The following is a 25894-nucleotide window of genomic DNA, read 5'->3' on the forward strand; positions in this document are numbered from 1 at the left end:
CATCTGTTACATTTTATGAGGTACATTCCTGTTCTCTTATTAATAATATGTATTCTTCTTTCTACAATGTCCCAAGGATTTCTCACTGTTTTGGAGCTGATTAAGCTGTACCCAACGTGGTAAAATCATTTATTTCTTTAAGGTCAATCCAAAGGGCAAAGATTTTCCAAAAATACCACAAGTCAAAGTTCAGGCTGGTAAAAAGGAATGACTGCCTTTCATGGCACTGCAGAGGGAAAAGTCTTAGTTCTCCAAACTTGAATGTGTGTTACTGAGAATTCAGGATGATGTTTTCGACAGCCTTAAAAATAAGTACAAAATGTGGCAGTACAATTGAACAGACAAAACCCGACAGTATATTTTAAAAGAAAAGTCAAAGTTCTACTCTATGGTAAAAGTGTATGGAATTTTATCAAGTAGATAAGTATTGTGACAATTTGAGTCAGATGTAAGCTAGTGCCAAAATGTATTCTGCTTTTTCCGACAATTTTCTGATTTTTCTGATCTACCTACATCTTTTAGTTGTTTCCAGTTAATCTCTCCTTTTTATTATTATTATTCAGTGTACAAGGGGCTCAGGGGATTGATGATTGTTGGGGCCCTACCAAGTTCACAGTCCATTTTGGTCAATTTCACAGTCTTGGGATTTTTTAAAGAGTCAGTCTCAGTTTCAGATGTTTACATCTGAAGTTTCACGGTGTTGTAACCATGGGGGTCCTGACCCAAAAAGGGTCATGGGATTTCACCCTTACTTTTGCACTGCTGCTGGTGGCGGGCACTACCTTCAGAGCTGGGTGGCCAGAGAGCAGTGGCGTCACAGGGCATGGGGAGGTTGTTACTTGGGGGTAGGAGGTAGGGCCAGCCTTACAGCTGGGCGACTGCCCAGGGCCCCATGGTTGGGGGGTGCTGTGGTTCTCCCCCACCAGCCCAAGGCCCCTTTAACACCTGAACGCTGGGCCCGGAGCCAGGGAAGGGCAAAGCTGGGGATGTCCCAGCTGGGGGCTCCTACTGCAGATGGAGACCAGTACATTAGTCCCTGCCAAGCTGGGGAGGAACAGGACTTCCTGCAGGGGCCACTCCCAGGGCCAGGTCAGACCCACCTCTGGAAACCTCCCCTGGCTGCAGGAAGCTCTGTGGATGCGCTGCCTTCAGAGCTTCCTGCAGCCGGGGGAAGTTCCCAGAGGTGCGTCTGACCTGGCCCTGGGAGTGGCCCCAGCAAGGCAAAAGGAAGTCCCATCCCTCCCCAGCACAGCTGGGACAAGCAGCTGGAGCCCGGCACATGGTAGGAGCCTCGCTCCCCTACAATAGCCAGATTTTATGGGGGCAATCAGATTTCACAGTCCATAACGCGTTTTTCATGGCCGTGAATTTGGTTGGACCCTGGTGTTAACTGGTTCAAATTTGGCCAGCCTTGTTTGTGATTGAAACATGGGAGCTGTTTTGATGGCATATGATAACAAGTTGGTGGTATCTTAGAGGACAAATGCTCACACTACAAAAAATTACCACCAGTATTAACGCTTCATGATCACCCTTTGATGACAGTCTCTGAAGACAGCCCAAAAATAGAGAGTGGCCCATGAAGACCACGCTATCCTCTCACTCTCAGTGATTGTCTGTCCAGGTCAGAGTAGAGTCACATTAGCTGAGAGGTACAAGGATACTTGTTACTACCCTCGCTATACCATCTCCCAGCTGTCACCTTTCACCAGCACTAATATACTTTAAAAAGACCATTCAGCTGCATTGATTGTTTCCTGTATTTTGGTCAGATGTCTCAGGACCTCTCATTTTGCTCTTATACTCTCTTGTTGTCAACCCCCTACTTTCATCCAAGGAGTGATAGACAGGAACTCCCTGTGGAGTCCAGCAACAGCACACTCTCTTCCTCTTCTCCAGTGTCCATAACACCCTCCCAGAATGAGTCACCCCAAAGAGAGGGAGTTGGACTTAAACCTGAGGCTCCCACCTGACACTAGGAGTGCCATTAGGCCAGCAACATTAACATTTAACTCTAACATTTCCACTTGAGGCAAACTTTTTCCAAGGGACAGTGCTATTCCTATTAAGTTCAGCAATACTGCCCTTTTATAGGTGTGTTCTCACACCATTGTTCAAGTTTTTTATGTTGATTTATATATAACTAGAGAAAATAATATGAAAATAGGTTGTTTTCATTGTATTTGAATACAATAAATAAAAGGATTCAGTGAGCATTTCTTGCCAACACCTGCTCTTCCTGGTCGTATTGAACAGCATGCTGCCACTAAAGAAACTAAGAAGTTTGGACTTTATCTGGGACCCTATCATGATTCTCTCCTCTTCAAAACATATAAATATTGGTTCTGCTGAGATATTTTTACTTAGTCTCCTAGGAGGCATTCCAGTGATGGCTCAATCTAGCACAGAAGTCCAGACAGTCTGGCTCCAATTTATACCCTCTACTAACGTAACTAAAAGCACTGGTATTTTTGCTATAGAGAAGTGCTGTAGCTGATCTGGACTCCATTGAATACTAGTAATATCTGGCTACAGAGGATGCCTGTAAAGGCCAAAGGGCTGCTGCTATTGTTTTTTTTTAATTCATCTGTGGAAAGTTACCAAATTTTTTAATAATAATTTTTTATATGTGTTGTTTCAGAGTAACGCAGAGTATATTAGCAAAAGTTCAGTCTGCCTCATTACATTTCTTTTATAGCTACATTGTGTATAACTACTGTGGGTGTCCCTTTGCTTCTTCCCTCCTTAAATTTCTTGCTCTCTTTTCCATATTTTTCTCTTGTCCTGTTTTAGTTTGTTCTCTAGTATCTAAGTCTGTGTCCTCAGATACAAGTTAAGAGACAAAGTGAAGATTAGGCTATTCCTCCACATTTTGAAACCCTTTGATTAAGCTGACCAAAGTACGTGAGAGTGCTTCTTACCCCTTCCTTCCTCCCATTTGTGTGGCAAGTACTGGAACTTGGTCTCTACTGTTTGTTAAAAAGTGCATTATGGAATTTGGCAAATTTGCTTAAGGAGGCCAGATTTTCTCCTCAAGAACTCAGTAAATTTACCTTGACAGAATTTCATTATTCTGAGATCAAAAACTGAATATATGAGAAGCTGAAATGAAGTATCTTAATTTTGTTTTTACTTTTTATTATATATACCAAAATGCTACATATTATTTTATGCAGTGGTGTTGTAGCCATGTCGGTCCCAGGATAGTAGAGAGTGGGTTATAGATTGTTGTAATAAGCCATAAATCTGGTGTCTGTATTCAGTCCATGATTTTTTAGTGTCTAGCAACCTTATGCTCCCAGGCTTGTCCTTCGAAAGTGTTCTGCAGCTTTCCTTTGAGGATGAGGACTGAGAGGTCAGAAATGATCGCTTTGTGAAAAGTGTTCACCACAGATGATAGGACGGTTTTGTATGTTGTTATTTTCCTCTGAGTTCATTTGAAAGCATAGTTATTATCTGGTGTCACCCACATAGTTGCTATTGGGGCATTTAGGTCATTGGATGAGGTACACCACATGTTGTGACAGGCACGTGTCTCATTTATATCTTTCAATTACACTATTTTTTCTCTCTTCCAGTAAAATGTAACTGGAATATTGTGTTAAAAACAACTGGATTATGATGCAGTCATTTATAGTGTATTTCCACAATTAAGTGGAATCCCATGCACTGCTACAAACTAGGGACCAAGTGGCTAGGCAGCAGTTCTGCAGAAAAGGACCTAGGGGTTACAGTGGATGAGAAGCTGGATATGAGTCAACAGTGTGCCCTTATTGCCAAGAAAGCTAACGTCATTTTGGACTGTATAAGTAGGAGCATTGCCAGCAGATCGAGGGACATGATCATTCCCCTTTATTCGGCATTGGTAAGGCCTCATCTGGAGTACTGTGTCCAGTTTTGGGCCCCACACTACAAGAAGTATGTGGAAAAATTCGAAAGAGTCCAGAGGAGGGCAACAAGAATGATTAGGGGGCTGGAGCACATGATTTATGAAGAGAGGCTGAGGGAACTGGGATTATTTAGTCTGCAGAAGAGAAGAATGAGGGGGGATTTGATAGCTGCTTTCAACTACCTGAAAGGGGGTTCCAAAGAGGATGGATCTGGACGGTTCTCAGTGGTAGCAGATGACAGAACAAGAAGTAATCCTCTCAAGTTGCAGTGGAGCAGATTTAGGTTGGATATTAGGAAAAACTTTTTCACTCGGAGGTTGGTGAAGCACTGGAATGGGTTACCTAGGAAGGTGGTGGAATCTCCTTCCTTAGAGGTTTTTAAGGCCCGGTTTGACAAAGCCCTGGCTGGGATGATTTAGCGGGGGATTGGTCCTGCTTTGAGCAGGGGATTGGACCAGATGACCTCCTGAGGTCCCTTCCAATCCTGAGATTCTATGATGTCCAGTTCCACCTAGAAAAGAGAAAACAAGTGAAAAGGGCTAAGATCCCCATCTTGCAAGCAATGTTCCTAACTTTACTCACATTAGTAGGCCCATTGACAACAATGAGACTACATATGTGAGTAAAGTTATGCATGGGCATAAGCATCTGCAAGATTGGGGTCAATCAGCATACTGCAGAAATAAAAGTTATGAATTTCATATTTAAGGGGGGGGGCAATTCTCTTAACATTCACTGAAAAGGATTTCAAGTGGTTAGAGAAGAAAACTAGATGCTGTCTCATGTATCTAGCCAGTTTGTTCTTTTCTAAAATTACTAGTCTATTTCATGATGATGGTTAACATCCAGTGGTTATTCCTTGAAGACAGCACGGATCTATCATCTCTCAGCTCAGGATTCTATCCCCAGCTCTCCTACAAACATCTCATGTGACCTTTGGCAAATCACTGAACCCATGTTTTTCTGTCACCTCCTCTGGAAAATATACCTGTGCACTTCCTGCACTTTTCACCCAAGTACTCTTGATGCCAAATGGTCATTTTAGTGGAGAATTCAGGAAGAAGCCATTTTACAAGGTCCTGGAGTTTCCTTTTAGAAAAATAGTCAACATGAAAATATTGAAGTGGAATAGTGAAGCTGACAGAGAATTTGGTCTCATTTCCAGCTAATGACAATTTCTTAAACACTTCACTCTTCTTGCTCTTGAAATCTGCTTCTTGCCTGGGCCAGTGCCAAAATATGTCTGTTTCAAATTTTCCCATTCGGTTTTAAGTGCTTCAAAGCAGGAAAAAGTTTTTGCAAAGTGCCTACCGCAATGGTGGCCTGGTCCTGATTGGCAAAATCTTTGTTCATAACACAAATAAATGATGATTTGTGGTTTAGAGTGATTCTGCTGACAGAGGGATACAAAACGTTACATTATTTCTAAAGACAGCAATTTTAAGTCTTTTAACCTCAAAGTACTTAATTTACTAAAAAATTTCAGAAAACTCTGTAGCTGTCAGCAAGTGAAATGTGGATTTTTTTTTTAAATTACAAGAGGATCAGATCAGCCTTATAATGGGTATGGTGGCAGCCTAAACTATGGAGAGTCTAACTCCTGTCTGTAATAAACCGCAAACAGCTGCAGACCATGTCCAGCAGCAGGCCTTTACAACTTGAATTAAAGGAAGAACTCTGTTAGCTGTGAGTTACAAAAAGACCTTTATGTGTTTTCCTGGTACTGTGGGTCTCCCAATCAGTAGTGCCATGGAGTACATGAGATTGGCTAAGAGCCTACAGTGAAAGGGGACTGGAGATCAGCATTTGCTGGGGGCATGAATTACAAATATAGAGGGAGAGTTTGGAATTTGGTCAGGTGAGCGCCTGCAGTGAAAGGAGGATAGATAGTGGGGTTGTGTGGGAGGAAGAACAGGTGTTCAGTTGGAATAGTTGTGAATTAGGCCAGGAAGTGTTTCTGGAGTAGCAGAAAGTGTGGGAAGAGAACTGGTATTGGAAAAATGCATAGGTGGGATGAAGGCTATTTCTCTAAAGTGAAACTTGTTTGCGGGATGGGTGAAGATTCAGACTGGTTTTTGTTTTGTCATAAGGCGTAGACATTAGAAATCGAAAAGACATTTTAAGTCCCCCCTCCCTTGCACCATATAGCATTATTTCATACAATACAATAGCTAGTGAGTTTTTTCAGTTTTACGTGTCCTCACTAAAGAGGCTTCTGACACTTAATTTGAAAGACTATTATGCGGTCAAATGTTGGGAAGATTTTTCTGATCCAAAATGAATTACTATTGTATAATGGATGGTGTAGCAAACTGGATGTCAGAGAATGTATTTTGTGTTCCTGGCTGTGTCACTGACTCACTGTGAATGTGGCCAAGTCACTTAACTTCTCTATGCCTTAGTTTCTCTGTCTGTAAAAGGGGAATAAAGATCTGACCAAACCTTTATCCAATGCTTTGGGGTCCTTGGATGAAAAATGTAAACTATTCTTATTAAAATAAATATTTCCTTTACTAACTTCATCTTATGACTTCTAATGAGCAGTTCTCCTCCTTGGTACAGCTGTAAATAATTTAGTTAGACTTTAATATTTCACCTTCTGCAAATATGTAAATAGTTATCATGTTTCTCCTCAGGCATAGGTTAGCCAATCTATCAATATTTAGCTTTTTTAGACAATTTTTCATAAAACAATCCTTTCAGCACCCCAAGCATTTTGCTGTTAATCTGTGAACTCCCTTCAACACATCAATCCCTAATAGTAACTTTATAATAAAAGGTTCAGACCCAGAGAATTTTAGAGAAATTACAGCAGAATGTTGGCATACATCAACTTTTGAATAACTGCTACCTGAATGAATTGTAATTAAATATCTAACCTAATTTTTCATTTTCTAAGGATCCACCAATGGCAGTGACCCTGGGCCTGCGAATGGAAGAAATGATTTTTAATCTTGCTGATACACATTTGTTTTTTAACGACTTGGAGGTAAGAATCTACAGAATGTAACATTGACTGTTTCATCCCAGAACATGACATTAAAGGTTTCCTACCTGTTAGTATTTCTTACACATAGCAATATGGACATTACTCTGGGGTTGGTCCTACTCACTGAACAATCACAGGCAGTCATACTGCAATAATTTTTAAGCATCGGGGTACTTACATGAAGAGTGGGGACATCCTCAATATGTCACCTCTGTCCCCTGCAACAGTTCTTTTCACTGTAGCTGTTAGAGTGTTTAAGTCTGCAGATTTTGCTGTGTCTGCAATGTTCTCATGAGAAGGGACGTATTTGCCTCCCACCTCTTCTTTCTCAGCTTAAGTGGTCCCTTTTTGCCTCTAAAAGACCTTGTCTGAACAGAAGAGTTTGAAGTTCTCTTCTTAAACTCCTCCTTTGTTGCCTGCCTCTTGGCTTTCCCATATTCTCACGGTAAAAAGAGCTACCCATCCTTTTCAAGGGAAGAAGGAGAGTTTTCATTATTCTTCTCAGACTCTCATCAGTGAGTTTTGATGATAATAATGACAGACTTTTAGTCATGAACAGGCAATCTGGACATAATCATCATTCATGTCTCTAAAGAAATAGAAATTGAGAACAAACCCTAAAGTGTCTCCAGATCTCCAATTTCAAAAACTTACCCTTAAAATAAGAAAACTCAGGTGCAAATTTTCTTTTCCCCTTCTCAACTCTCTGAAGAGCATTGTGGGTTTAGGGTTGAAGACTCCAGACAAGAAAGGCACATCAGTAAAATACAGCACAGTTGTACATAGTATAAAAAGAAAAAAATCCCTACATCTGTTTCATTATTAAAATATTCTATTTCCTTCCCCTCAGCCAATACAACAGATAGACTTTGCTAAATCCTATTCAGTAGCTTCTGGATTCCCTTCAGATTTATTTTTGGTCCAAAAGAAAACTGGGAGTTTTCAGACTGTCCTTTAGCTTTTTTTGTATGTCATCTGTTTAGTCAGACAAGCTATAATCAAGATAATGAACCTCAGTCTCCTATTTCAGGTGTCTCTCAAGGAGGTGCAAATCCTTATTCACCCATCCATTTCAAATTCTTCCACTTATGAGTTGGCCTTCAACATGTTTAATTCATAGCCCTTAACCCTGCATGTCTTCTCCTCACAAAATGTATTCAACAGATCAAAGTATGTGCACCTGGAGGCAAGTGCCCATCTCATGTTTTTCATCTGGTTGTTTCTCCAATTACCAGCCTCTTTGTGCCATGCACAGACATGCTTCAGCGAATCATCACCTAGTCCAAGTGTTCTTCCTCATGGTCTGAGATCACAAGGAAGCGTCGATGCAATCAGTCATGCTATTACTCAAGTCATGCTCTCCTCCCTCTGATTATAGCTGGCAGACCACCGGGGATCACTCACCTGTTAGGGTCACCATAGATCCCCTGCTAGAGTATCAACTATTTGATAACCAGAGCCAACAGCAATACTGTTTATGCATTGTGCTCCACTCATGGAGTCTAGTTCTGTTGTTATGGAATGTGACAACCACACAATTGTCAGTTATTTTCTGAATAGGCAGACAAGACTTTTCAGATCCGCTTCTAATTTGGATCAGAATACCTTCCCCGGGAAGACATTTTTACCACCCGTTGCAATCAAAATTGACAAGGTTTTGCTTCAAATTCTGAGAGAAAGGAACCTGATGGATGGATGTATTTTCCTTCCATTGGGGCGGGGACTCTCTTAATCAGCACTTCCCTTTGTTCCACAGCCAATAGGGAAATCAAGAAGTACCAAGCTGATGATGTCTTCATTGCCCTTCGCTGACCTCGTTGTCTCTGGTTCTTCCAAAGTCACAAAATAACAGTGTCCCAAGCTCAGATCATTCCCCTTACCTTCAACCTTTTGTCCCAAGACCTGTTCTTCACCTGAGCTTTACCTCCTTTCTCCAGCAATATGAAATCTGAGAAGTGAAACCTTGGCTCTTCCTCAGCTAGTGCGTGTTTTATTGCAGTCTAAGTGAGATATCACTTGACCATGCAAAAGCATTTGGTGAATATTCTCTTTCTGGTGCCCCACAGCAAGGGATAGAATCTAAATCAATTTTTCAAAGCATTGCTTAGTTTTCTTTGTAATGAACCTTTGCCCTGGCATGCTCAGATTTCAAGTGGCAGCCGTAAGAACCCTAAGTTCCTCATTAGCATGTGTCCAAGTTTCTTCAATCTTGTGCTGAGTTCAAGGCACCAATAAGCTCCCTCTTCCAAAGTGGAACTTCACCTTGATTTTGTAATGGCTTTGTTTTTTTCTCTTTGGGCCATTTGCTGAAGCTTCACTTTGTTTTCATTCTCACTATTAAAGTTGTCTTCTTTGTAGATATCATGTCAGTTTATAGATTTAGCAAATAGGGCAATTTCCATGCAGGAACACCACCTCCTGTTTTTTCCTGATAACGTTCTTTAACACCTTGCCCTAAAAGTCATTCTCAAGCTCCTTTTGGCATTTGGCCTGAATCAAAACATTTTCCCATTTTAGATAGCTTGCAAAGTTTCTTTTGGGATGTAGATGAAGCTTTTTGTCCAAGAATCTAGCATTCCAGTGAGATTAGTTTAAGCCAAATTTCTTGAATACAATTAAGTATTTCTGGCCTCAACACTATTGCAAAACCAACTGTTTGTATTACAAGGTAGGACCAAAAAAGCTTCCAAGACCTCTGTTTTGAAATATATCAGAAGGCCAACAGGACTCTCCACCTTTCCTGAAGTCACAACTCTGGAAAATCAGTGTCCGCCTTGGAGTTAGTAAGGGTCTGGACAACATACGCAAAAGTCTGCAGGATGGCCACTTGGGAATCCCTTTACCTATGGAGGGAATCTCTCCGCTCTCTAAGATTTTTAATAGTGCTCCTTGATTAGGGAATTTAGATCTTCACAATGACTGGCCAATCTGCTGTTCCTCCTTTCTAAAAGCTCTACTAGGGTTCTGTTTTATTCTCTCCCCACCCTTTCTTTTCCCCTTCCCTCTTGAGTTGAGTACAGTTGTGGTTGGATACATTGGGTTATGCAGGATGTTCTAAAATCAGTCACTCTTGGTTTAGCCCAGTCTCCTTTAGTCATTCCTTCCACAAGCTCCGCTGTCCAACATCTCTGACTCTCAACATGCTTTGTGTCCTAGGTTTTATGCCCTGGGCAGCATTGGCCAAGAAGAGTACATCTGTCTCGGATGGGGAGACGTTCTCAGATATAACTGGGTCCTGAGTTGTTGATGATCTTAAACATCAAGACCAAGGCCTTCAATTGGCATTAGAGGTAGTGAAATGGGAGGCAGTGGAGGGGCAGAGCACCAGTTCTCTCATCAGATGAAGAGCTGAGCCACCATGTTATGCATGAGCTGGAGCTGCTTTATTCCTGTCATCTTCATCGCCAAATATAGCGCATAATAGTAATATAGTCTGGAGGTGACCAATGTGTGGATTACATGCCCATCTACTTGTGATGCTACCTTTAGTCACCAGGTCCTCCAAGATGTTCTCTTCTTAACCTTCTTTATCCTTTTCCCTCTCGTTTGATGCAGCCACTACTTGTCAACTGCTAGTAATAACATCCAGATTATTGGATATTACCACCTGCAAAATCTGCTCCCTATTTGTTGTCTTGTAATTTCCAGAAGTTCCCATACATTGAGGTATTCCTCTGGAACCTAGTAACCAATGTTCTAGTCAGTAAAGCTTCTGCTATTATTTGAGGCTGGGTTTTACTTTTCTCCAGCAGTTTCATTCTTGAAGTATAAATTTTAGGTAGCTCGAAAAGTATCATTTGGGACCCTAGTTGGTAGCCTTGCTTTATATACAGTGGCTGCATGCTCTAGAAAATTCTTGCAGCAGAGCCATTTTAGACTGCTTAGAGGGTGGGGCCAGCCCAGTAGTAATGTTTGGATTAGTGGCAATTACATTCATTAGAAGATTGTTGTACAGGTAAGGAATAAAATTATATATCGTCCTACACAAATATTAAGTCTAAGGATTACTGAGAAATTTTGATAGAAAGTAATTCAGTTCTAGTGCTTTCCCCATCACCATAAACACATGCACAAAAATCAGGGTCTACAAATATTAATAATAGTAATTGGGACTTAGGTCCTGTATGTGTGCAGCAGTAAAATAGTCTATTGCTATTTATTGTAGTTTTATCATAAGTTGTGGGAAACCCAGATTCATACAGTTTAAAGAAATATACATACATAATATTGGTTTAGAGAGTAAGAAGGGTAATGAGGTATGAAGAATCTATAAGTTTACTTCTTTCTCATGTTGAAATGAAAAAAAAAAATCAACCTATGCTATTTTTTCTTTCATATAAAAGAGGGGAAAAGTTCAGGTAGCAGTTTAAATAAGCCTCAAAACTTGGCAGGCAATTCAGTCCAGTTTTAACAGAGACTGAGGCATGTACATGAAATGTGTGGTTCTGTACATCCTGAAAATGTGTAGTGCTGAATATCTGCAGTATAATAGCATTTTTGTTTTCAGTGCAGTGAGTCACTGTTTTTACTGGATAATGAAATTACTATCCATTCCAAGAGGATAATTTTTATGGACAATTTGAAGGCTCTGCACTTTCAGTAAAAATTTTCAAGCTCTAAAAATTCCTATAGGTATTAACTGCAGTGAGGTGTTATTTAAATAAATATTACTGCAAACAAAAGTCAGTTATTGTACCTGGACTAATTTTGTACACACACAGTAATAGAAAATATATTTTATCTTTCTTAGTTTTGAACTTGCACAGCCAGTGACCCACTGTGACTTGAGTGTAGCCAGTACTGTAGCTGTTATGAAAGGTATTTTACCTTAAAATTCAAATTAACAGAGAGCTTTCCCCCCCCCCCCATTTCTATCCCATCTTTCCTATAAACACGTTACAATCTCCTAATGTTGTGCAACATGCTCATTGTTTCCACTGGGAATAGGAGGGAACTGACTAAAATCTGTACAAAATTTCTGGACTTGGCTTTATGGTGAACTTGAACATTTTTGGTATGAAAGTTTATCCAAATTTTACAAATACTTTGGTCTAGAGTGATTTTAAAAATCAAGAAGAAAGGAATACTTCAATAGAATAGAAAGAGCACATGAGTCCGCTCTAAGGTCTCCTTTGTGAGCGTTCAGTAATGCACCAAAGAAAGAAGCAAGTAACAATGCTCCCATAGCTCTGAAACAATTGGTTAAGAGGGTGAGCCATAGACTCAGTGAGGAGGGGGAATTGGAAAACCACATGTATTTCGATCCTATGGAAACTGAAAAACCCTCCTGCAGAGACCAGCAGCAAGGAAGTCAGAAAACTGCATGCTCTTGGACCCTCTTTCTTTCCTCCCCATAAATTGATGAATTTGGATCTGCCTTTCAAGTTGTAAGACAAAAATTCAAAGTAGAAGAAAAAGCCTGAGCCTTTGCCACCCACTCTTATTCAATTTTGCTGATAATTTCATTAAGTAAGTCTCTGGAATTTTAGATGTTGGCTATGTGCCAATTATTGGGTCTATTCCAAACAAAACTATTTTCTAGTACTAAAATGTACTCTAACTCCAGTACTCGTTATAAAATAGCTGAACAGTTAAACAACATTCAGCTATACACACTCCTTTTTATTTGTGCATACTTTGTGTATCCCTCATTTCCCCACCACACACAAACTCACAGGGTCAGATACCTTTACACCCTTGACTAATATGTTACTCTGTGAGCAATCCCACTGAAATCAGTGCAGTTGCTCTGGAGTATGATGACTGCTTAACATGAGTAAAGATATCAGAATCTTTCCCAATGCAATATGGAGTCTGATTCTAGCATGCCCAAGATCAACTGTGTGGTATATCCACCACTGGCACTTCTCCATAGGCACAAACAATAGTGAGGGCAAGAGAGCAAGAAAACACTCCTTTCTCCCCCTCCCCCCATTTTCATAGAAAAACTTTGTTTAAGGCTCTGAATTCCAACAGCGTTTTGCTAATTCCTGTCAGAACCAGGAAGTCCAGAGGTCCACACAAAAATAAACAAAGTTGTGGGTTACCTGAACTTTTTAAAATGCCAAAAAAAGTTCTGTTTAGAGTGGGTTGTTTTTTATTTTACCAGCATCAGTTTGTGCAAACCTACTATTTTTCCCCAGTGTCCACATTTATATTCTATAATATTCTGCACCCTGCGATAATCCCATCTCATTTAGAGGGAGAAAAATGCATTTTATTACTCCCAAGGAGAGAACAATCCTTGAACCCAAGGAGCTCTTACACTTCTTTGGCAATTACATGACTGGGTTAAACCAAACAAATAGAATTTGGCTGCTAGTTCTTTTGGGTATATTACAGAATGATAAATCATAAATACAACTATTAAGATTATGTTGTCTGCACTAATTTTGTCCACAAATTGGTTCTAAAGTCTAATCTGACTTTAACAGGCTTACTTGGCATGGGAAAAAATCATCGTGTTAACTGTTATTAAGGCAATAAAGTGTTGGACAAAAAATTCTTATGAAATTTCTAAAAATTACATCTCTAATTAGATGTCCTGCCTTCCTGGTTTAAATTCTAAATTTTCAATGTGTATATTCTGAAATTTCTCCTTTCTTCAGATTTTAAATTTTCTTAGCAGTTGTACTAGACTGAGCTTTGAGACTTCTAAAATGTGCACATCTGGACTGGTGATTTTGTTTGACGATGACTGGGAGAGCTTGTCATTTAAGGGTATGCAGTTCTGTAAGTGGAAAGCTCAGCCTAAGTGATTATATTAACGTGCGAGTTAAAGCAGTAGAGTGGGTGAATCAGTTTTCAAAACCATCCCTCAACCTTTTTTAAAAAATTAGAAAAAGTTTGCCTGTTTTTCAATATAATCCTTTAATCCAAACCTTCACAAATTGTGATTATTTTCACTTGTGACAGCATCACTTAAATATGTGCAGGTAAAATCTCCAAACTAGTGAATCCATACATGTCCTTCAGATGATATACTAGAACTGTGGTACAGAAAACAAATGTAAAACTATCCATGCAGCACTTGTGTACACGTTCACTGAGAGTATTTTCTTGTGATCCCACATTCACCTCTTTTTCTCCGTAACTGTGAACAATGGAAAAACCTTAATAAAAAAACCAGTGCCTGAATAAAGAAAAAGTTCTTTTTAAATTATACATTTTCTCTTTATGTTCCATACTTCCTGTTTTTTTTCTGGGACTGGACATAGTCAAATACTACAGGACAGGCTGTTTCTGTGGTTTTTTTCAGCCCAGCTGAAACCAGGAAGTAGTGGAGCCCTCGAGCTTGATTTTGTGAGGTTTCCAAACCAAAGAGGTTTGGGTAAGTTCAGATAAGACTTGGATAAGCATCCAGACTTTTGGAAGCTTAACAGATATGACAGATCTTTGACGTTTGTCTAGCTTTTATATAGAATGGAGAACAATGGTCTGAACTGATTTTTGAAATGCTGGGTTAACACACAATGCATCAGAGAGAGACTAGGAGAGGGTTTTTTAAAAGAAATTCTGTCTAAAATCACATTGAAGTACCTTATAACTTTCTTTGGCGACTCCATTTTAACTCTTAATTTGAATAGTGTCTGAGGAGTTGAAATTTCTTTTGTTTCGAAAGAAAAGTTTATCATGATTGAGTGTGTAGATACTGCCATCTTCTGGCACAATCAATGCTACACAGAGGTTGTTTCATTAATGCCTGTACTAAAGACATATTGGGAAGTATTAACACATACATGAACCTTTAAAACAAGTTATCTTTTTACTTTAATTTTTCAATAGGAATGTGATCAAGTTCATATAGATGATGTTTCTTCTGATGACAATGGGCAAGACCTAAGGTAAGATATACTCTCTTTCAAAATTTTATTTTTTGCAAGATTAAAAAAGTTCATTTTACAGAAATAAATTGTATTTATTTTTAATATATTTTGGGTGTTTGCAGTACCTACAGTTTTGCAACTGATGGCTTCCATGCAGCTGCAAGTAGTGCAAACCTTTGTCTGCCAACAGGTGTAAGAGGAGGGGTTGACTGGATGAGGAAGCTGGCTTTCCGTTACAGAAGAGTAAAAGAATTGTATAATACTTACAAGAACAACATTGGAGGTAAGGTTAGGACAAGTTGAAATATTATGAAGTTACATTTGAAGACATTACTGTATGGTTATGGTAATTAAGTAATGCTACCTTACTATACCCTTGGAAACTCCACAGGGGAATTAGTGCTATTAAAATGTAATATAAACGACCAGTCCAGAGTTGTGCAAGATACCCTGCCATTAAGAGTGACGGCTAGAATTTTGCTTCTCGGGGACGAAGAGGGAGACCCTGGAGAATTGTGGTAGCAGCACACTCAGAGTGAAATTCTGGCCCAATTGATGTCAATGGCAAAATTCCAGTTGAGTTCAGTGGGGCCAGAATTTCATCCTTCAGACACAATTCCCTCTGACTTACTGGCTGTTCCAACCACCTACAATATTTTTTAGGAGAGAGGTCAGGTGTCCTCCTGCTTCCTCCCCGCTGGTGCCTTCATGCCGAGTCTGACTGGTCTATTCCCCCATCCTGCTCTTTTGGTGGGCTGGGTGGTAGCCACACTCTCTTCCAAATCCTATTGAAGAAGTCCACTGGCAGCCAGCCAGGTCAGTCCACTGCATGCTGCAGCTTTGAAGCCAGAAAAGCTCTTCTAGTCCTGCTGCCGTGCCCTTTCATAAACTCTGTAGCAGACTCCCCCACCTGCGAGTTAACAGTCAACGTCTGATCTCTCACAAGATGATGGCTTCACACTCTTGGGCATCCAAGTGCCAGTAATAGCAGCAGTGTTGAAAGTGTCTTTGAGTTCTACTGCTGCAAAAGAAGGCTGAGTGAACCCAGAGGATCCCTCCTGTAAGATTTAGAGGGCCGGCCAGCCCCAATCTGAAGAGCCCTGAGGGATCCAGATCAATCATCCACCCCAAGAAGACATGGTCTTCTCTCCATTCCCCTGTTCCAGATACGACTGAGTGGGAGACCCCAGGCCTGTGTGATGCTGAGGGTCCCAGTGAAGCTCTCGACTATTGTAACAAGACTGACTTCATCTGAGGCTCATTTAGAGAGGAACCTAAACTCAAAACTCTCCTGTGAACTAAAATATGTAGGGTTGGCATGGCTTTAGAACCAAGTCCCACTGTCAGAAATGGGAATAATGAATTAGGACAATGTGGACAAGGAGTTTTAGTCACCATAGTAAACATTTCACTGAGAATTGGACTGACTTATGTCTTTGCATTTTTATTATTGAAGAGTATTTACTTACAGGAAAATGAAGCAGTAAGAGCATTTGTAGGTGGTGACTGTTGCATGGCTTAAGACCAAGTGGCTTAAGATACCTGAGACGTTAATGATATCCCAAGAAATTATCCTGTCCGGAGTGTCATATTACCATTATGAAATGGAATTTTTATACATTAAAAATACAGGAACAAACTGACCTACAGATTTACTGGACATTCATACAAAAGCTCCTACTGTGTCGAGAATTCTAAAGATGCTATATTCCATTTTCAAAAATGGGTTACTGAGCCACTGTGCAAGAACCTAAAATAAACAGGATGGTTGTAATAGCAGATATCAGTATGAGGGTGGAGTCCATCTACCTAGTGTATTCTGTATGTATTTTTCTTTTCCCCCCCACAAACATCGTTTATGTTTTATTGATTATCTAATGTATTCCACCCTTTGTGATTCACACATGCATCCTGCTGCCTCCAACTTTTGTAACATTATTTTTTCCTCACATTGTGGTCTTGTTGACAGAGAAACAGAAAACCTGACTGGGCTAAGTTATGGTCAAAAGTGTTCTGCCCTTCACATCTAAGGGGACTACAAAGAGGTTGGAGGGAGGCTTTTATAGTTTATGTGAGACATGATTAAAGGAAGGATGACATAAAGTCTACAAATACTTCAAGGCTGCAACAGCTTCAGATACCAAGGTTGGATAGAAATTGTTTAGGGTCCATAACTAGAAGTAATGAGATAACATTAGCAGAGATAATTGGGGCTGCATTTCAGTAGGATGTATGGTTATTAGGCTGTGGATAGTCTTGCAACAGAAGTGGTGGTAGTCTAATTGCTTTGGGGAAAGTACTAGAAAATGTACTGTAGGGAAGAAACACACACACACACACCCCCAAACAACTGGGTATCTAAGCTGGTTATTAATGAGAGCTCAGGTGTCTTTCAAACAAAATTATTTAAGTCCTAGAATCTTAAACATCCCCATTACAGTGTGGAGAAGTAAAACCCCAATCCAGTCATCCCTGAAGTCAATGCGAGTGTATCCATTGACTTCAGTGGATGAATTTTATCAAGCCTTAAAAGCAGAATTCAAAATAGAATAAATTACTGCAAAATCTGCATGTTCCAGCTAAAACAGAGTTTAATTTGTTTGTTTTTCCTTACTCATTTATATATAAGGTCTCCTTGGCCCTGCTAAAAGAGATGCGTGGCTGCAGTTAAGAGCAGAGATTGAAGCTCTGACCGACTCCTGGTTGACAAATGCACTTAAATCATTATCAATTATTAGCACTAGGTATGTACTTGTGTATATTGTAAGAACATTAATATTAATTTATTTTATATTAAAAATACAAGTGCCACAGCAGAATAGCCTTCATAAGTAACCCTATAGTAAATCTGTGAAGTGGAGGGGTGAAACTCTTAAGTTAACAGATTTCAGTTCTTTAGATGTACATTAAAGGGACGCTTACAGTTAATGTAAGCCTAAAATGGACTTCACCTTTAAATTATGTCCTCTAAATTCAAAATCTCTCTATCTTGTGTTTCTGCATAGTGTCTGCCCGTAGTGGTACCCGAGCACGGCACAACATTAGAGCACAAAAGCCCAGAACTCAAAGGTCTCTGTCCATTCCTGCAGAGATAATAATTATGACTCGGGGGGTATGTCTAAACTGCAGTGTGAGACCAGGGTTCAAACTTGGGCTCATGCCTAACCCCCCTTCCACCAACACACAAATTGCTCTGACCCAGGGTCTGAGGGCACCATAGGGGTAGAAGGACCAAGCCAGGACCGAGGGTTCAAGCCCTATTGCTTGCAGTGTAAACACAGCCATTGGATTCATGCTCTGGGAGTCCACCCATAGCGTCCCATAGGCTGACTTTCTTTGTTCTGTAGACAGTCAAGTTTTCACACACTACACAATGAACAAAAGGCTAAGGCAGCCACATTTTGGGTGGGCTCTAGGGAGTCTGGGATATGGGTGGTTGTACTCAGGCTGCACAATGTGTTGTAGACACTGGAGCCCCAGATTGGGACTGAAGGTTCAACAGTTCCTAATCTGGGGTTACAAATTAGTGTAGATGCTCAAGCCCTAGGTTAACAAATCCAGGATCTGCGAACTCATGTGCTATTAACCCTGGACTTACATTTAAATATAAACATGCCCTGAGTGGATATGCAGGTTTTTTTAGAGCAACTCTCTGTTTAACCAAAGTAATTAAAACCCAGCATTCCCACCCCTAAGAAATAAAAATAACCTTCATTGCTGGTTCTCCAACAATGATATTCCCAGAGCAGTACCCGTTCCCTCTGAGCTAATCAGTACTGCAAGTGCAAAACCATGGAAATGAACAACATGGAGCCACATTGTCTTCCATTTCAAGAGTAACATGGGTGAGAGATGAATTGGTGTTAAGGGAAAAGAACAAAATGAACAACTATTTTAAACATCTACATGTTCTTTTAATAAACAGCAGCTAAACTGGAAAACTGTTTTTAGCAGTATCTAATGAAAAAAAAAAATAGAAGTACAAATAATTTGTGCCTGTGTGTTTGACACCATACTACTTATTTTTAAAACTATCATCCACACAGTATTCAAAAACTGCATTGTCATTTAAGCAATAATGGCTTGTTGGAAAATTGTTACCGATTACGTAAAGACCAGTCAGAGATGTTTAAATAATTGTCAAGTATTTCATGAGTACTGTACATTTATCAATCCTCACAATGTATCTGAGGTAGATGGGTATTAGCTCCATTTTACTGAGCAGGAAGCTGAGACATAATGAGATTACATCACTTGCCAGAGGTCCCATGTTAAGCCAGTAGAAGAGCCAGGATTAGAACCCACAAGTTCCTGGTCCTAGCCCCCTGTTAACACTAGTAGGCTACACTAATGATCAAGCCCTTCCTTGTCTGACCTTGTAATAGTGTTAAATTCCATTTCTGGTTGTACAGTTGCTGCCATCTGAACTCCTCAAAGCCAGACTGAAGTGACATTAAAAACTTTCCAGTTTCATCACTGATTAGGTTTTTCTCTCCCCTCCCCTTGGAAAGATTGCTCTTTCCACACTTGAAATATTAAGACGGTGATGTTCAGTTTTGAGGTCACCATTAATTTACAATTCTTGGGTGAGAAAATATGTATTTCTCTATTGTCCCTGTCCTTCCCTTTAAGGCAGGAATGGCAAGTCATTTTTCCCCCTCCTAACTCTTTTGCATCTGAATGTTCCTTAGTCACCAGTCACTGCCAATTTGAGAGTGCTGTTTTGGCAACGTTTTTGAAAGTGACTAGTGATTGGGATGTCTCAATTTTTGAGCATTTATTTTGACACATCTTAAAGGGAGCCAGTTTTCACAGCACTGCAGACCTACGCACTTGCCTGAAACAGAAAAACCTTCAGACAAAGGATAAGATTTTTTTAATAAAACTGTTCTCAACGCTGGTTAAGTGATGGTAATGCATTTGGATTGACGGTTAATGTCAGGAAACCCTGAGTGCCATCCTCAGCGGCCAGTTTTATTTAGCAAAATAGGAACGGTGTAATTTTTTTGAATGATGTACCATTATGCAGGTTCAACAATTATTTCTCTCCCTTCAGGAGTAACTGTGTAAACGTTTTGGTAACAACCACCCAACTCATCCCAGCACTTGCAAAGGTCCTGTTGTATAGTTTAGGTGGTGCTTTTCCTATTGAAAATATTTACAGTGCAACCAAAATAGGTAAGAAAATTACTCTTTAGTCCTCAAAGACTGCATTTGCTTTATCATATGAAAATATTTTTTCTTATTAGTTATGGATGGATTCAAAGCCACTTCTCTGATAGTATGAATGTTTAGGTAGAAAATAAAGTGTGCATTGCTTCAGTTTTTAAGATTTATTGACTGTTTAAATACTGTTAAGAAATTTAAACATCTATGTTTGCTATGAGTACTTCTAATCCCAGTACTTGTCACATTTATATATAGAATATGTACCATCTAAATATATAACTCTGTCACAGGGCGACACTGGCCCTTTTAGAGCACCTTTTAGTGCACCTGATCAGTAGGCTCCAATTTGGCCAATTAAGAGGGCACCTGGGTATAGAGCAGAAAAGAAAGCCAGTGAGAGAGAGAGATTGGTGAACCAGAGCGGCCTGTGTGGGAATCAGGGACAGGTGAGAGCTACCAGGGACTATGGGAGGTTCCTAGAAAGAAGCAGAAGGTGTTTTCTGGGGGAAAAGCTGAAGGCAAGAAAAGCGCCTAGAGGGGTTTGTTGGCTGACTTCCCCAAGCAAGAAAGCTTGGGTCAGAGAGTAGGAGGAGCCTGCTGGATACAGGCAGAGAGGACTGAAGACAGGGGAGTAATGGAGGGGCTTGCCTGCTGACATCTCTAGTGCTGGATGCAGGGGAACTGAGAGAGGGCCAGAGGAGAGGCTGCATTGAGGGTTCCTATTGGGAAGAGCAGGATTATACTTCAGTTGGGAGGGCTGTGGTGGCTGTCCTGGTACAAGGACAGGGGATGACTAAAAGTCCAAGCAAGGTTGAAGAAGCCAGTATGTTATGTGTTTCATCATACAACAAGTTTAGTTTTCATGACTGTTTGCACTTGAGTGAGAAATGGACTACATGTTCGGGACTTTGGTTTTGGACCATTTGCTCAAGGTTTTATAATAAATCAGCCCCAAGCAGGATATTTATTATAGCAAGAGAACCTGAAGAGGAGTTACTGGGGACTTTGGAATGGGACACTGAGGCAGGCATGCCTAGCGTGCCATGGCCTGCCACAAGAGGGTCTTCCCTTTTACATTCTCCCTATTGAATTTCATCTTTTATATGTTAGATGTACCTTATGTAATTCCAGTGCTTTTTATGAACCAGCATTTTTATAAATTCAGCTACCTCGTCAGCATTATAAGAGAGGCTCAGCTAATTTCTATTATAAACTAAGATCTTCATTTCATACACAGCAGTTTCAGGCATCCAATACCCTTCAAGTCTGTTAAGTAACTTATAATTAACTTCTTGTAATATACAGTGACAAATTATACTCTTGAAAATGGCAATCTACAAAATAAAATTTAGGCTTGGATTTTCAAAGGTACATCTAAGACTCCTTTGAAAATGCAAATTGAGGTGCATGCAGAGTGATTATAAAATATGAGGAAAGAGTGAAGGTTTCCACCTGATGAAAGGTTGTATTAAAAATTCTTAAAATGATTGTGATATTTAGGTCACAGGACAACTCAAGTTTCTACTGAAATCTAGGGAGAATTTCCTGTCGAATATGATATGGCCTCACTTTTGACTTCTGATGGTTTCAGAAGAACTTGCATCTGAACATTAAAGGTCACCAGAATGGTGATTTCCAAATAGCTAATAATTTGGAAGAGTTCATATCTGACCATTCATCCATTCCAAATTTTAACTAAAAGATATGAAGATTGAATTCATCAATCAGATTTCATTGGCAAAGTGTCATGAATATATTTGTTTTTAGAACAACATTTTTTAAATGTGCCTTTCAGCAGCACAAAGAAAAACTGATATTTTTAATTAGCTACATCATTCCATAATGAGGAGATGCATGAAATCATTTAAAACTTTCTCAAAGAATTAAGTATAGCAAATAGCCTAAATTACATTAAACTGCCAATTTAATGGATCTCATTTATGGCAACCTGCACATTTTAACTAGTGTGCAAATTGCACTCAGACTACAGCAAGGAGTGATATTCAGAGTAGCACCATCTGCTGCAGGAAAGAAGAACTCTTGCCTAACATGCAGCGGAATTGTGCCCAGTACTACATCCCTCCCCTCTCCCCACATCCTTTCAAGTGGGATAGGCCGCTGGGGTTGTACAAAAGGAGTGGTCCCTGCACTCTGAGCATAGCATCTGTAATTGGAGGTGGCCCTTAAACTCACTACAATCTGGTCCTCATTCAGCAGTTCCAAAGCACAGTGTTTTCCTAATCATAAACCTCCTTTCTTGTCACTGGCTGAGCCCACCTAATCCACAGTCTTGCAAAATGGCACATGTTTCAGGGGCATCTTCTCAGCAACTTTGTCTCATTTCATTCTTCCCCCTAGCTTTGAGTGCCCATCGTCCCATAATGACAGCTCTTTCCCTTTCAGTAAATACATTTTAAATGAAACTGCTACTGTCCTTAGGGGAAAAAATTAAAATCTGCAAGTATTGAAATTCAATTTTATGTTTTTACAATGGTGGTAATACCATCCTCCTGTTACGGCCAAGATCTGTACCTAATATCAGATAAATCTGCTTAGTCTGACCAAAGGAATTCAACTGCTTTTTTGCTGGTTGTATCTGTGAAACAAGCCAAAAGCTGGGAGTTATGAACAAATGCACACTTTTTGATAGGATTCACTTAACCCTTTGTAAAGCTTCAGGATAACTCACATGATGGCTTGAATAAGTAGTGCGTTGTTTTTCAGGCAAAGAAAGCTGTTTTGAGCGTATAGTGTCCAGATTTGGCACTAACATAACTTATGTTGTGATTGGAGATGGACGAGATGAGGAGCATGCAGCTAACCAGGTAACTTCACTCTGAACTCTTATCTCATTTATCTTCCAGGAAAAGAAAGTTGCTTTGAACGAATAATGCAAAGGTTTGGCAGAAAAGTAGTATATGTTGTAATTGGGGATGGTGTAGAAGAAGAACAGGCAGCAAAAAAGGTAACCTGTCTCATGAAATGTTGGTGTGATCTATAGAAAGGCTTGCATTAGTATCTGTTTCATTTCCGCTAGTGTTGCACAATGGCAGATTGGCAAATAAGTTAAATATTCAGAGGCACCAAGAGCATGATAAGGCCTACACTTACATTAAAATAAACCATTTGGATTCTAGCATTTGCTCTGTGACAATCTGGGTAAGAAATGTACCCCACAAAATTAAATGGATGTTAATGGGGAGAACAAAGCAAATGAAACCTAACAAGATATAAACAGAAGTAATAAGGCAAGAGGGGTTTGGGTTAAAACAACACGGGGAAATTAGTCAGAGCTATTGGAGAGAATGCAGAAAACCAGCAAAAATATTGTGCCAAAGTTCTACTATCATGAAGAAAAACAAACGTTATTAGAATATACATGGGGAAACATGATTGATTTTAAAACCTAGTTTGTTTCAAGAAATACTTCTGCAAAAGGAGTTCACACATGTACAAATAGTTTCTTCAAAGTAAAAAAAGTTTATTTTCTGCACGGTTTTCTCAAAGTAAAAATTTAAGTATGACGTATAAGCAATTAAATTGTCAATATTTGAAAACAGAACAAGTTGGAAATCTTTCAGAAGTCAAACGCATTCCCCTGTAACTCCCAGTAACGTAGAAAAGCTGTACTCTGAATGTTGTGCTCTTTGCCTCTTGAGTTATGACCAGAAACACCAAGAATTAGCACTATGGATAGCAAAACTTAAATCTTTCTAGCATTTTGATGGGTCCAGTGTGTTGTTTTGACATTTACACTGTAATGGAAACAAAAATCAAAATGCTCATTCCAAATGGTTGCTTATAGAGGTGCAGTATTGGTGATGGGTCTGTGCTGAACACAGGTGGTTGGTTTCAGCAGTTTCCAGTTGGCATGCTTCTCTCTAACTGTAGCTGTACTTGCATGAATAGATACGGTTTTCAGAGGAATAGATGAACACAGCAGTTTACAAATAGATCTGAACTGAGCAAAAGAAAGGTTCTTACGTAGTTCCAGGGAGCTAGTAGAGTGTCCAGCAGCAGCCTTCGAAGAGTGAACTGGCATAGGTCGATCTGTAATTCACTATACTGCATCTACCAGCAGACATTGATGCTTTCTGCAGCATCGGTCATCTTTATTTAAACCAGTGTTTTGAAAGTTTCTCTCTAGAAGATTTTTCCCCCCAGCTGGGGGAAAACAAGCAAAAACAAAAAATACTTGTCTCTGTTGCAAAATGTTACATATGAGCCTTTCCTTCAGGACTGTCCTATAACCCTTTAAATGGGGTTATTGAACTTTTTTAATAAATAAATTGTGATCATCCTTTTTCTAAAACATTCCATAGTAGCAAATGAGCAATGTCCCCTGGCCAAAGGAAGGGAGTTGCATTCAGTGAGTTTTGGGCTATTTCCACTGTGAATAGTGAAACCGACTATCGGATTAGCTCCTCCTAGTTATAAGAATTAAGCTCAGATCTATTTCGGTCTGATTTTTGTTGGTATTTTACTAACAAACGTCAGGCCGCAACCATAACATTACAAATGTATTGTTGCGAGTTTAACTGTATTTATTTGCTGTGCACCTTCTGCTGTTGACAAGGTGTTCATTTTCCCCTCACTTTTTCCCCCTAACAAATGTAGCACAACATGCCTTTCTGGAGGATATCAAGTCACTCGGACCTCTTGGCGCTACATCAAGCACTGGAACTAGAGTATTTGTAACTGTGTTCTATAGTTGGCGATCCTTTTTTATATTTCAAGTACACTGAATTTTTATGTGTGATTCGATGCCTCTGGCTTAACACATATGAATTGTCTTAAGAAGGGAAGAAATATTTGGAATGAAAATTCCACAATGAAGAATTCAGATTGCTGAATGGAGTTAAAATGTTAGCGCTACATAAGGAAGCTCTATGGTCTTATATATGCAACATTTTTAACGAATAAAAACTATGGAGGTTGCTGATACACACCAAATCAGCCCTAATGGGAGCGAACAAAGGACTCATGATGGCAAAGCACCAACATGCGTTTTCTGACCGACACGGTGGTGGTCAACAACATTCCTCAATATGGGGTATACTCTCAGCACTGAGGTTTGAACCAGACTTTAGCCTACCTAACCCAGAAAATCTGAATTGGAATGCACTCAGACTGTATAATGACAATCCTGTCTAGATCTGTAATTTGTGTAAATTATTGATGAAAATAATTTACTGTGACTTTATTAGCAGCTGATTTTTGGAAGTGGATGCAATTTTTCTTTTTGGGGGGAGGGGGTGGGGAAGGGTTATATAATATTGTCTCTTTTCTAAGTTTGGCAAACAGAATGTGCATAATGATGTGTTGTGCCTTAAAGACAAGACTGTGTTTGTGTGTTACAATGTAATTTTGGTTAAAAACTATGTAGATAAACAAAAAAAAAAGTTGTGAAATTTTTTTGACATGACCAAATTTCAAATTCAAGTAATCAAAAAGCAGGGCTGCACCAAAAGCGTTTGTTTTAGTAAGAAAAAAATAAAGGAAAGTTTGTGGTTTTTATTTGGTTTCTGAATAGTTCCACTGAGGCAAGTTAAGAGGCTTTTGGGAGGCTGAAATGATATTGGGTACTGTTACCTTCAAAGCTAAAGCAATTACATCTTGAACATCCTTTCTTCATTCTCACATGAGAAAACTAAGAGCCATATTCATTAGTTACTTACAGGATACTGGAAAAACCTGCAGAGAGCGCACCTGCCATTTACAGAAAACCAAATTAAGTCTCTTCCATTTCCCTCTTTCCCAGGTTAGGAAAGGCCTGGAGGATCATATTCCACACTAGTCCTACCACCTCACATCTGATTTCAGTGTCATGAAGCAAGTGGAAGTGTTAATGACTGTAGTTTATTGTGGAGGATGGAAATTGCTCTTCCTTGATACTAACATGTGTGCCCACTTGTTCCAGCTGTGAGTGAACTTGTCATGATAGGTGTCCTTTGCATTTCACATCCTATGTAAGGACAGTACTCAATGATATGCAGTCCTCCTGTTCTTTGCTGTGAAAC

The 25894-nt window shown here is 39.7% G+C and overlaps 1 protein-coding gene across 14 annotated transcripts in view; it reads left to right on the forward strand.

Annotated features, from left to right (window-relative positions):
- Positions 1 to 25391, forward strand: part of EYA4 (EYA transcriptional coactivator and phosphatase 4) — a 211549-nt gene extending 186158 nt beyond the window's left edge. For 10 of the 14 annotated variants that reach the window (XM_043542952.1, XM_043542943.1, XM_043542944.1 and 7 more), the window contains 7 exons: positions 6790 to 6879; positions 14665 to 14723; positions 14828 to 14988; positions 17335 to 17449; positions 19762 to 19883; positions 22739 to 22839; positions 24492 to 25391. In XM_043542952.1, coding sequence (XP_043398887.1) covers positions 6790 to 6879; positions 14665 to 14723; positions 14828 to 14988; positions 17335 to 17449; positions 19762 to 19883; positions 22739 to 22839; positions 24492 to 24572 — 729 coding nt within the window. In that variant the 3' untranslated portion in view covers positions 24573 to 25391. Of the gene's footprint in view, positions 1 to 6789; positions 6880 to 14664; positions 14724 to 14827; positions 14989 to 17334; positions 17450 to 19761; positions 19884 to 22598; positions 22700 to 22738; positions 22840 to 24491 lie in introns of all 14 variants that reach the window. The other 4 variants (XM_043542948.1, XM_043542942.1, XM_043542939.1 and 1 more) reach the window with 1 other exon arrangement.
- The last annotated feature ends 503 nt before the right edge of the window (positions 25392 to 25894 follow it).

This window comes from Chelonia mydas, chromosome 3 (genome assembly GCF_015237465.2).
Source record: "Chelonia mydas isolate rCheMyd1 chromosome 3, rCheMyd1.pri.v2, whole genome shotgun sequence".
Classification (NCBI taxonomy): Eukaryota; Metazoa; Chordata; order Testudines; family Cheloniidae; genus Chelonia; species Chelonia mydas.